Raw genomic sequence first — 12,304 nt, forward strand, 5'->3', positions numbered from 1 at the left:
GATTTGCATTTTGTGTAACTTCTGCTTTTAATGTTTGTTGGTTTGGGTTTTTTTTTCCCTGCTCTGTCAGCCAGAAAATTCTGTTAGACTGAAGCTGTAGTCAGCTGGCCAGAGGTCTTTTGGTGCTGCCCTGCTCAGTTGTTGCTCTAGATCACCATTTGCTTCTGCTGCAGCAGAATTTGGGATGCTGTGTTCTCCATTTGCCTTCCAATCACTGGTCTTTAAAGGAAGCGTGTTACACATTGTAAAATGAAGCTAATATCCTGCAGGAGCTTTGGAGAAACAACTTGTCGAATTGACATTCTCCATACAAGACCATCAGCACAAAAGAACATGTGATACTGTAGCCTTAATGTAAAACAGTTTTCTATGTGCTATGTGCTCTGTAATCAGATAATGAGTAACAGTACTGTTTCCAGAGTAAGACATTGAGGAATTCACTTGTAAGTTGAATTAATAGTATTAAGTTGTGCTTACAAGTGAATTGATGAACAAAAGTCTGTCACATGGTAAGAACTGGTGATTGATGAATCACGTATTATATAAATTTCTGGATTGATAAATCTTTAAGGAACGTAAAATGCAAGGAATATATCAGATGTTGCTTGCTCTTCTTCATGAAGTCACTGATGAGATGAGCTTGTATTTGGTTGTCCTTAGGTGACACTTGATTCCTTTTCTGCAGAGTATGGCAAAGTGGATCTTAGACTTTCTTCTGATCTGCAAGTCATGGCTGCTTGCTGCCTACTAGCATGGGGGTAGGACTGCAGGATACGTGAGAATAGGACCAACAATATACAGTGAAATTTCTAGGGCACTTCAGCAGATGTCATCCAGTGTTTCTGCCTTTTGAGCAATGCGATTGTGTGGAACTTAGAACTGAAAGTTCATTCTGTAGCAAAGAAAACCTGTGAATTAATCCTGGGATGTGCATCATTTAACATGTTAGCTAAAGGCATAGAAAATAATATAATTATTGCAGAACTGATGTGAACAACTCTGAAATTTGCCTCTTCATGCTGTATTGCTTTATCTTTGCAGTATCCTTGTTGGCTGAAAAGGAAGATGTCATGTTCCTTCATGGGATCAAATCCCTGCTATTTGGAAACGCACATCTCATGCACAGATGTGTAGTCTTCTTTTCTTTTTTTTAAAAGCTTACATTAGTAAGGGGGGAAGGGAATTGCCAAACTGTCTTGGCAGCTGGCCTTGAGTTAGATCATTGTCCCCAGAGACACAGGGGTCTTATCCTTTTTGAAGTAAGTTCGTTACTAGAAGGGAGTGGGGAAGGACCTGCTTTCGTATGTGCACTGTAAACCTCTGAGCTCTGGGCTGGGATGAGATGAAACCAATGAATGAGAGGTTATATACACAAGGGTGTGACCTGTTTTATAACAAAACCTGCTCCTGACCCAGTTCATGTGATGGGAGTTGGCTGCAATGAATGCTTCTGGAGGGGAGCGGCTTTTAATATTTTTGCTTTAATAAAAACTGAATATACTTTTTTTTTAGGTTATCTTAAGAGCCGGGCATGTATGGACAAATTTAGTCTTACTCTTAGGAGGGAAATGTTTAGAACCAGAAGTTCCTAACCTATGAATTTAGGAATTATTTTAAGTAACACCAGGAAAAGTAGTTCTTTTTTGTGGGTACTGTGTGATGAACACGACAGGAGGCTGATCTAGGTTGAAATAGAGTTTTACAAAGTTGCTTTTAATCGAGATCAGTTTCCTTCTCCCACTCACTGCCTGCTGCACTGATTCTGCAAATAGGATGATGTGAACGAAGGCTCAGGTGCTCAAATCGCACTTCCCTTCTCTTCTCCTTCCTTGTACTCCGAAATCCTCAGTTTTTACTACTCTGTATTACTGAGGGAAAACAGTGCAAACATAGCTAATGAAAGGCTTTAGATTATGTGTATGCTGTTCAGAGTGTTTCATGGGTTAATGAAAACCTCATCAAACATTCTCATATCTCTTCTGAATATTACGATTTAAGTTGAAAATTATTCTCTCCCCTGTGGGTGATGCTGGTAAAATAAAATGGGGGTAGAAATGTACTGTATCGATTATATCAAAATAATCTTAAACACTTACTTCCTAAGCCTTCAATTTGTGAAGGTTTTGGTTTAATCCTGAATCACCACAAACATAGTTTCTTTTGCACTGTCCATCAAACCTGAGGTGTGGGTGGTAATGCATGTCAGCTGCTTTCAGCTACTGTTTGTAGTCAGTACAGTTATGTAAGGAGATTTATTTTCTGCTTCTAAATATGGATAATGACCATTTATACAACTTTCCAAAGAGATAGCAACCCAGGAACAAAAATACTGCGTTGCTAGCAACAGATCTTGCTCATCAGACTGTGTTGTCAGAGAAAAACCTGATACACTTCTTTGTAATCTGTGCTAGTGGTAATGCATTAAGTTCCTTTAAAAAGAAAATGAACCACAAACTATTGTAATCTAGGATGGGAGTTTGGAGAGAGAGAAAAGCTGTATGGATTTTGTTACGTCCATGTCTGCTGCGGGACACAGGAGCTGCCTTCAGGCATTGCTTCCCACAAGTGGTGAAACCAAAATCCCACTTTGTTGGAATTTCCCAGAAATAAAACTGAAACATCCCTATAAAGCTTCTAGACACTGGGAGATACTTAAAAATGCTAAACTTAGTCTTAGTCCAAACATGTAACAAGATACACTTGTATGCAGGATGAGGCAAAAACTCTTACACTTCTGGCTTCTGCCCAGTTGGTCTGATTCTGGTGCACGGTGGGTTGTCATCATGTAATTGGGGTGAGCTAGTATGATTTGTGTAAATGTGTTTTAGCTGTGCATATGGAGGAGAGTGTGCTCCTGAATTAGCACTGAGTCTTCATAGGAAGATTATCGACAGCGCTTCCTACCCTGGGAAATAACTAAAGGAATTCAGAACCCCTTTCCCACAGCTCTGTCTGCTGGTAGCTCAGGCAACTTGGAAAGTTTGAAAAACTTTGAACAACTGTTAAGGTTAGAATTGCAGTTTTCTAGTTGTGATTTACTGCTATCAAATGCATCAGTTTTGTTCTCTCATCCAATACCGGAGCTTTTATTTACCACATTAAGTTGTCCTGGACCTAAGCACCCCTTGCTTCTTCTGGGTTCTTACCCAGTGGTAGACTACTTTGTTCTGAAAGGCCAATTCTAAGTTATTAAAATCTGAACTGTTTTCAGAATGTTTTGATTTCTTACCCCAGGTTTTTAGCGGAAGATACATGCAGGAATTACGCTAACCACACAGACCTCTATTTATAGTGCACATCTAAAAATAACTTTTCCCATTATCTGTCTGTAATGACTAAAAAGTTGGTGCAGAATGCAATGTTACTACTGCTCCTTTTCCCATTGAATCTTCTGTGATCTTTCTAAGTATCATTTTAGAAAATAGTGTCATTGGCAGAGAAATCTATTATCTTGTTTTGTGCTGCTCACCAAGCCTGATATTCTCAAGCAGCTCAAGCATCCCCTTTTTTACTCCACAATTCAGTTAACATCTGAAATCAGAAATATCATGTATGCTGTAAAACTGCAGTGAATACTCAGGTCCGTGATTTCTGGTGATTCTTTGATATTCTATTTCTCTGAGACGTTCAGATTACAGTTCTGCCTGGGTCCCTTTCTCCCTTGAGAAGCGATCGGTCATCGTTCTCTAGCGATACCCTTAGAGGCACTTTTTCTAGGCTGTTTAAAATGTATAATGGAGGCTTATATTTTACTTTCTAATACTTAGGAGAAACAATAAGATTGGAGTCATAATACAGACTCCTGAAAATTTACAATAAGTAATGTTATGTTCCTGCTTATGCTCTTTCCTCATCTCTGACTTTCAAGAACAAACAGAAGAAACCTCATTCCTTTATGTTGTCCTTGGTGCTCTTCTCAGGATTTACTAAATGTAATATGTATACCTTAACTACAGAAAAGTTTAAAGTTAAGTAGCTATATAATACAAAGTAACATCAGGCTATTAATTTTCTTTACTCCAGGGAAAATATTTATCCCCAAGCAAAAGCCTGTACAGTCTTACACAGAAGAAAAATTCTCCCTCGATCCAGAACTGGAGGAAGCTTTGACCAGTGCCACAGACACAGAATTAGGTGACCTTGCAGGTTAGTTTTCTTTGAAGTAAGAATGTGCTGGTGCATATTTAGACAAGAAAGATCTATAATTAATTTGGTAGTGTATTTGTTATCTGAAATGTGACTATATGAAGTCGTAGTTGTCATAGAAGCTAGAACATGTTATATGCCAGTTTGGTTGTAGCATATCATCTTTGTTGATTTGTGATAATTTATAGGAAGGTAGATTATTTTGACCTGCATAAGATATTTGATTTTCAAACTCAAAACCTTTAGGTTCGTTCCTCAGACTGGCTGGTTTTTGTTGTGTACACTACCACTTTTTCCTGCATATAAGAATGTGTCACTATGTGCCTGCATTCTTAAAGCTTCAGTCAGGAATTTTGTGACTGAACTGCACTTTTAATTTTGATGCTTGAACCTGGTGAGTTAAAATGTTTCTAAGATGTGAAAGCCAACTAAAAAGTATAATTAATTAAATTCTTTTCTATTTTTCTTTAAATTATTAAGAGATAGAATGGCTTATTGTATTGATAACTGGGTGTTTTACAAACATCAGTTATTATTTAGAGGAACTCTGCATCTGAGCTGAATTGTTCAGGAACAGTAAAAAAAAATTTTTTTTTTTTCCTTTTCTCCTTTTACAGCTATACTGGGAATGTCCAACTTGATAACAAACAATCAGTTCTGTGATGTAGTAGGAAGCAGTAATGGGATTGACAAAGACAGCTTCTCAAGTAAGTGTGTACATAAGTGCTAGATAAATGAGTTCTTTGTACTGCACACAGTTACTATAGCAGTAACTATTTTCTGTTGCACTAGCATTCTTTATAGACTGTTCAGTCTTGAACTGGAAATGTGCATGTCTAACATTGTTAACTGAGTTCTGGCAAGAGTGGAATTAAAATATATCTATGTACACTAAAATCTCTTCTGCAGTTAATTCACTTTTGAGGGGATAAAAGTAGGCATAAACATGCATTTGTGTATGTTGATTTTAGGTTTCATGTTTGTGTGTGTAATTCAAATCCTGTGTGCTTTCTGAAAAAAGGTGGTGTGCAAGAAAAGCAGAAAGGCTGTGAGGACCTTTGGAAAAGAACTGCACTTTATGAAAGTATGGTCATGAGAGAATGATATGCTTTTTGGGTGGTGGAGAGATGTAAAGACTTGTTAAATGATCTTTAAATACAGTAAATATTTAGTATGTGTATCGTTTATTCACAGTGAATGTATGTCACCTGTTTGATTACAATTAAATGCCTTTTCAGATATAGTAAAAGGTGAAAAAATGTTGCCTGTTTTTGATGAACCACCCAATCCCACAAATGTGGAGGAGACACTGCAAAGGATTAAAGATAATGATTCCCATCTTGTTGAAGTTAATCTAAATAACATTAAGGTAATTACCTGAAGTCTACAGTAAATATGCTGCCTTTTCTCAGTAGAAGATACTTTAAGCTGTAAAACTCTACAAGAGAGCATGATAGGCTTATTTTGAGTACAGCAGCCTTTCTGCTAAATGTTGCAGTGTGGGTAATCTCAGAAACCTGGAGCTAAACCGATAAGCCATCTTGGTTTCTTTTGCCAAATGTGTATTTAAAAAGTCTTAGGTTTTCTTACTGCCAGCCCAGATTTCTGTTGCTGCCAAGTTGGCGACAGTTCCAGCAGATCAGCATCGTGGAGTTAACTACTACTTTCACTCCTTTGTCCTTGATGAAGCAATGTGCTCTCAGTTACTGCTATTGCAAAGAAAGTGATATTTGTAACTGACATCCTTCTGATTCTTGTACAAAAGAGCTGTCGGCAGTTAGGGCAGCCTCTGCTCCTAAGTGTAACAGTTGTGTTTTTAAACATGACTAAAACTTTTGTATATTTGTGTGAAAGAAAACAGAACTATAGCACTCCTGACTTACAGTGTAGACGGCAGTGACAGGCTGCTAGCTGCAGCCTCGCTAGCAGCCAAGGCTATTTGTTGCCCTTACTAAAGGAAGAAAATAAAACACATGGTTTAATAGTATTGTACAATAGAGAAATGCTAACCAAAATAAATGCCGAAAAAGGCAACAGAACAAAATTTCTGATATAGTAAACTGAGAAATTTGCTACCCTAATTATCTAAAATTTTTCCTTTTAAGCTTGGTTGCTACATCACTGTAAAAATTATCGAACTATAAATTATCAAATTCTGGAATTATTCTTGATAGAACACAGAGAATGAAATGCTAATGGTTTCACCAGTTTAAAGCTCTAAATCTTTTTGTATTTGTGAGAAGTTAATTTGATGCTGATAGTTAGCAGAATCAGTTCATGTAAATTTTGCTCAGTAACACTTCCAAGTCAGCTAAATATTTTTTAACACTTATAATATTGCAATGGCATCAATGTAGTAAAGATGACTTTGCTTTAAAGAATTGGTGACTCTAATAGCAGTTGCATTTTACAGCTTTGCCACACATGAAGGCCTTAATACTTTAAGGCTGCTGGATGCCAGTGATAGTTAATGTTATAGTACATCTTGCTATAAAGAGAATAAGATAATGGAAGAAGTTGGGGAGGAGGGGATAAACTTGTGTATCTCAAGAGAGTGAAATGCTATTTTTAATTCAAGAACATACCAATTCCAACGCTGAAAGAATTTGCGAAAGCCTTAGAAACCAACACGCATGTGAAGAATTTTAGCCTTGCAGCCACCCGAAGCAATGATCCTGTTGCTGTTGTAAGTACTCGTGCTAACATGCTTAAGTGTGGGGTGCAAGGGAAGTTAGGATAGAAAGACAATGGTAAGGGATTGAATTGAATCCTGTTTAAATATTTATTTAAATTCTGTTACAAAGTATGTTTTCTTTAACAAACATCTGTTATATCAAAGTTGGTAAGTGATTACAAGCTAACATGCAGCAATGCATCAGATGTATGAGACAAGTGAGAATTCTTTTCTTCAAATCGCTTCCCCCTGATTTTTCATTGACAACCTCCTCCTTGTTTTTCTTCCTTTCCTAATTGTTTAGTTGCTGATGTTCCTTCCACAAGTCAGTAGTATATTCAAAATTAACTTTAAAAGAAGCACGTTTGAGGACTGAAAAACTCATGACCTTTTTCAATTAACTAGGGTTTTCATGGAAGAAAGTTGTAAAATACCTGTTTCTCCATCTCCCTGCTACCAAACATTGGCTTAAAGCATTGGCATATAAAACATAATATTAGTCAAGGTATCTAGTTTGATACAACTGAAACTTAAGTATTTATCATCTAGTCCTGTTTTTCCTATGTTTCCTATCAAAGCTGTACCTTATTTCTTTGCAGATAAAGAGGTAAGAAAACAGCACTAACTGTTTTGCCAGAACAATCCTTTGCATTTGTTTTAATTTCAAATTAGAAAGAAAACTAGTTTGAAAGATTTCATTAATGGACAAATGGACATTTTGAAGCTTTATTTTAGATCAGTTAAAAGCTCCTTTTCAGTAGAACTGAAATATTTTTAATAAAAATCTATAAAGGCTTGTTTTCTTGGATGTGGGTTGTGTTGTGGTAGGTTTTTTTTTTTTCATCGTGGCTTGAGAAAAAAAAATTTAAAGGTTATTATTTTTATGACAATAAACCTCAGCAGTTACCTATTCTGGTTTTCGTATTTTCTCAGAGGTAAGACCAGGTATATGCCATTTCCCTAAGAGTGCTTTTAGCTACATGCTGGTAATGTGCTTAGAACTTTGAATTTTACCTCTTCCTAGCAAATCTGTAGACACAAGCATTTTGAAAGTCAGGTCTCCTGTTTACAAATTAACCATATCTAATTCTCCTTTCAGTTGATTAGTGCCCTTTTTTTTGCCTTTACTTAGCAGCTTACATTACTCATTGTATGCTCTGAAGGCTTGCAGAATGGAATTGGTCCAATATGCTAATTTCAGACAATTTATATTCTGCGTAGCTTTTCCATTTGTAACAAGAGAAAGACAGGCCTTTTCTTGACTAAATACTATTAAAAAAGGGAATGTAGATAATGCCTGGTTGAAGATTCACTTCAGTCTCAAATAGTAAGTGAAAATTTGCAAAATTACACCACGCATCTGTGAACTTGTTGCTCCAACTGCTCCTGTTGGACTAGTTAGTGGAAATGGTTATCACTGTATCCTGTGATGTACTGTAGCAAAATTCAAAAGTTTAATGCTGTTTTCTTGCATTCAAAGGCTCTTGCAGATATGCTGAGAGTAAACAGAAAATTAAAAAGCTTAAACATAGAATCAAACTTCATCACTGGAGTTGGAATTTTGTCACTGGTTGATGCACTGAAAGACAACGAAACATTGACAGAGATCAAAATTGATAATCAGGTAAGTGAAGTAGTGATAATATTGTAATTAAAATCACGCTATCCTAGCTGGCTGAATATTTTTAGAAGGCAGCTTGTGATAAACTTTCCAAAATATTTTACTTTTAAATACCTTAACCCCACAAACGATTATCTTTAAGATTCTCAGAAACATCCAGTTGAAGTTGACTCCTAGTCACTCCAGTGCTTGCTTGTGCTTTAAAGTGCACAAACGTATTTTATCATCTTCTGCCTTTTAGATTAACCAAAATGAAGCTAAGTGTTTATTGACTAATACGGTGAAAGTATTCTCATCTCTTTTAGGGTGAATACACATAAGCTGTGTTGTCTTTGTATACCTTTTATTTTAACAGAGGCAGCAGCTGGGCACAGTTGCAGAAGTAGAAATTGCCAAGATGCTTGAAGAAAACACCAAGATCCTCAAATTTGGATACCATTTCACACAACAGGGACCTCGAGCCAGGGCAGCTGCAGCTATCACAAAAAATAATGATTTGGGTAAGACCTGTCAATAAAAAGTGACTATTAAATGAATGTCTGTGTGGCACAGGTTTTAAAGGTGTCTGATTTTTCTGCTTTTCTTGGTTGACATAACCAGGATAGCAAAATATGAGTAGATTCAGACTTCTCCTGTGCTTTACTCCTACTCTTCTGCTGCTGCTTGATGTTCTCCTTTTATTTTGTTGCAGTGTTCAGGTGTATGCAGTTGAGGATTTTTAGCAGAGCCTAGAACAAGAATATTCAAATTCCATGTGAGTTGTGGCAAAGGGAGGGAAAATAATAGTTTCAATTGTTCAGTTTTATTCAGATAATTTATTCTTTAAAAGCAGTACTTGGAATTAATAGTGCAGGAAGCCCTCTTCAATGCCAGCACACCCAATCTCATTTGGATTGCTCAAGCAAGGAAACTGAATGTACTGTCATGTGCAGGGGCTGGGCCTGGATCATCTCTTCCCTTATGGTTCTGTTCATGCACAGGTACCTTCCCTGCATCTCTTAAAGGCAGCTGGTAGCAGTGGTATCTTTATTTGCTGCAGTAAGTTTTGTTGGAGCTCATCTGTTAGAACCATAACTCAATGGACCAGCAGAAAATCGGTTAATATAGCACGTGACTGGAAATTGTTTGTATAATGATGTCAAATACTGGAAGCTCTCAACTACAACAAGATAACGTGGTCCATCTATTTAAATAGAATTACATTTTATAAACCCCATTTAATTAAACTTTTTGGCTTTAGATGCTTTGTGGTAAGGATTACACCTCTCATTAGTGTGAAAATGGGCTAGGCAGTTTAGTAGTAGTAGTAGTTCAGGAATACATTAGAGGGAATGACACATTAAATTGGAATTTGGTTTAAAGATCTGCTTCTCCTCTGACTAAACTTTAAAGTGGAGGAGAACAGCTCTGAAAGAGATGGAGGAGGAGTAAGAGTAGAGCATAGAGAGAAGAAAGGGACTCAGACACTGCATAACTGTTTGTCAAAATAGATTCTAAACCAGTTATTCTTTTTCATCATAACACTTCAGGTGGCTCTCTGCTTTCTTTTAAGGTTTCTGTTTTCACTAGTTCTCATTTTAGTTTTTGACTGTTGGAAATCTATGTTTCTATTGATATCTTGCCTTTTCTTTGCTTTCTTAGTCTGGAGTAAGCGAGTAAAAGTTTCTGCAAATACCTTTTCATCTCTCCAGCCCTGAAGCTACAGAGACAGGTTACTCTGAATACCCAGTAGGGTATTGAGCACTGAAAACGGAGATGTTCGAAGTCTCTCATTTCTGTCTTTGTACGTTTCTTCTAAAAAAGTAGTCTACATCTTCCTTCTCCCTTACTTACACTGTGTTGCACCGGTTCCCTTTTCTTTGTCTGAAACTGTGTATGTGTTGCTTTTAACTGCATGATTGGAGAAGTCTAAGGTTGAAAACGCTTCCATCTGTTCATGTGATGTGATGAAAGCACGTATGCATAACTTCTGTCACTGATGAAAACAATGTGGATACAAATGGAGATAAGCCTATGGGTTACTGTTAAAGTGAGCAATACATTGGCTTTGTAAAGAGCAAAATTCTAGTGCAATTCTATTCAGATTGTTTCTTTAGAATGTATCTAAAGCATTTCTTGAGACAGAAATAGGGAGGGGAAACAAAACAGCTTTCCCTCTTATTTTCATCTGAAGGCAGAGAAGATCAACTCAAATTGCAAATATTCGTAAAACTACATAATTTCCATTTAGTGGATTTGAGAACAGAATCACTTTCTTCTTCTACAGATGTGCTTGCTCCCCTTTTTCAAAGTGGAGATGCCCTATATAATTTCTAAGACCTTTAGCCTCATTTGTTGTGTCTGCACAGAAAAGGAAAGCAGTTTGATAGGAGAAAAATATAAATTGAAAATACTATTAATACTGAGAAACTCCAGTCATTCAGTCAATCTTGCATATTCTTAAGTCTAAACAGCACGTGAGCTTTAGTGATTTTATTCACAAATTTTTGTTACTCTTGCATTGTCTGATAAATTAATTTTTTATTAATACATGGAATGTTTTAGACTATTGAACATAACATAATTTTTTGCACAGTATAAAAATCATTTTAGATATACTGTGAAACTCTTGTACTGTTTCTTTTGAAGCCATGTACACTTAATTCTCCACACTAGAAATCTGCAGTGTAAAAAAAGAGTACTGGCTAAATCTGCTTACCAAACATAAAATAGTTAATGTTTCCTGCAAGTCTCTCCTCACAAATATTTGAAGCTGTTCATGAATAACACAATAAGCACTGCTAAAGCATAAGCTTAAAATCCTGGATAACACTAAGTGTTAAGTACCTTAAGTTGTACTATGTGAAACTTTATGCGGCAAAGTTGATGTTGTAGAAATAGGAAAAGTAGTTACAATGATAAAATAGTAAAACTTTTTTTTTTTTCTCTCATTACAGTTCGTAAGAAAAGAATTGAAGGAGACAACTAGTACATCTTGTTGTCAAAACTGTGTGGAGACTTTCAAGGGTCGTCAAGCACGCTTATCACCGTGGGCTTTGGCAATCTTGGACTACATTTACCTGGGTTAGAAGGGAAAAGACTGGAAACCCCATTCCTTTTAAAGCAAATTTATATTAATAATCTGCTCATATGCATCACGTTTTTCAGATTGAGACACAGTAACTGCACCAGTCTCTGTACCATAGTTTTTGATTGTTTTTTTAAGAACTTTTTTGTATTTCAAGACTTCGACTGTCCTTTCTACTAAAAATGTAATTGCCAATCTATGGTATAATTGTCTGTAGTCAAAGAATGGGACATTCAAGATCATTGGGCAGATAATGACCCAACTGAAATCTTTGTTAGAAAATCTGGGGGTGCTTATTTACATGGAGGGGTATGTATATTCTTGAAAACAATGCATTAGTGATAAGGGATTCTTCACACAACAGTTGGACTCATTGTGTAGAGCTGTTCAGCCTTGTTCATATGCACTGAAAAGAAATCTTTCACAGCTATCTTATTTGTAATTCTTCTTTTTTATTTTTGATTCGTTCTTAATACTGTGATTAAGTTTAAAGACATCCCTTTAAATTAAACAAAAAAATTGGCTAAGGACTTCTCCCAAGAGATTTGAGGGACTAATAAAAAAGTGGAAGCCTTGCCAAAAAGACCAAAAAGGAGCCTTGCAAAATGACAGTTTTTCTATTACACCTAAATCCTTCAAGTCTTTTTCAAAATATCCCATAAATACATCTTGCTCTGTATCTAAACTGGATATGTTTTTAGACTGATTTCATGTGTTCATGATCATTATTTAGTTTATAATCTTTGTTTAAAAATCCTTATTGACATTCATAAGTATCAATTTCTCTAGAAGTAGT

At 36.2% G+C, this 12,304-nt stretch overlaps 1 protein-coding gene across 1 annotated transcript in view; it reads left to right on the forward strand.

Annotated features, from left to right (window-relative positions):
• TMOD3 (tropomodulin 3 (ubiquitous)) overlaps nucleotides 1-11,966 on the forward strand; it is a 17,472-nt gene extending 5,506 nt beyond the window's left edge. The window contains exons 3-9 of the mRNA XM_010285927.1: nucleotides 4,024-4,146; nucleotides 4,764-4,853; nucleotides 5,385-5,515; nucleotides 6,725-6,832; nucleotides 8,301-8,444; nucleotides 8,797-8,941; nucleotides 11,378-11,966. Coding sequence (XP_010284229.1) covers nucleotides 4,024-4,146; nucleotides 4,764-4,853; nucleotides 5,385-5,515; nucleotides 6,725-6,832; nucleotides 8,301-8,444; nucleotides 8,797-8,941; nucleotides 11,378-11,409 — 773 coding nt within the window. The 3' untranslated portion in view covers nucleotides 11,410-11,966. The remainder of the gene's footprint in view (nucleotides 1-4,023; nucleotides 4,147-4,763; nucleotides 4,854-5,384; nucleotides 5,516-6,724; nucleotides 6,833-8,300; nucleotides 8,445-8,796; nucleotides 8,942-11,377) is intronic.
• Nucleotides 11,967-12,304: the final 338 nt, after the last annotated feature.

This window comes from Phaethon lepturus, unplaced genomic scaffold (genome assembly GCF_000687285.1).
Source record: "Phaethon lepturus isolate BGI_N335 unplaced genomic scaffold, ASM68728v1 scaffold18564, whole genome shotgun sequence".
Taxonomy (NCBI): Eukaryota; Metazoa; Chordata; class Aves; order Phaethontiformes; family Phaethontidae; genus Phaethon; species Phaethon lepturus.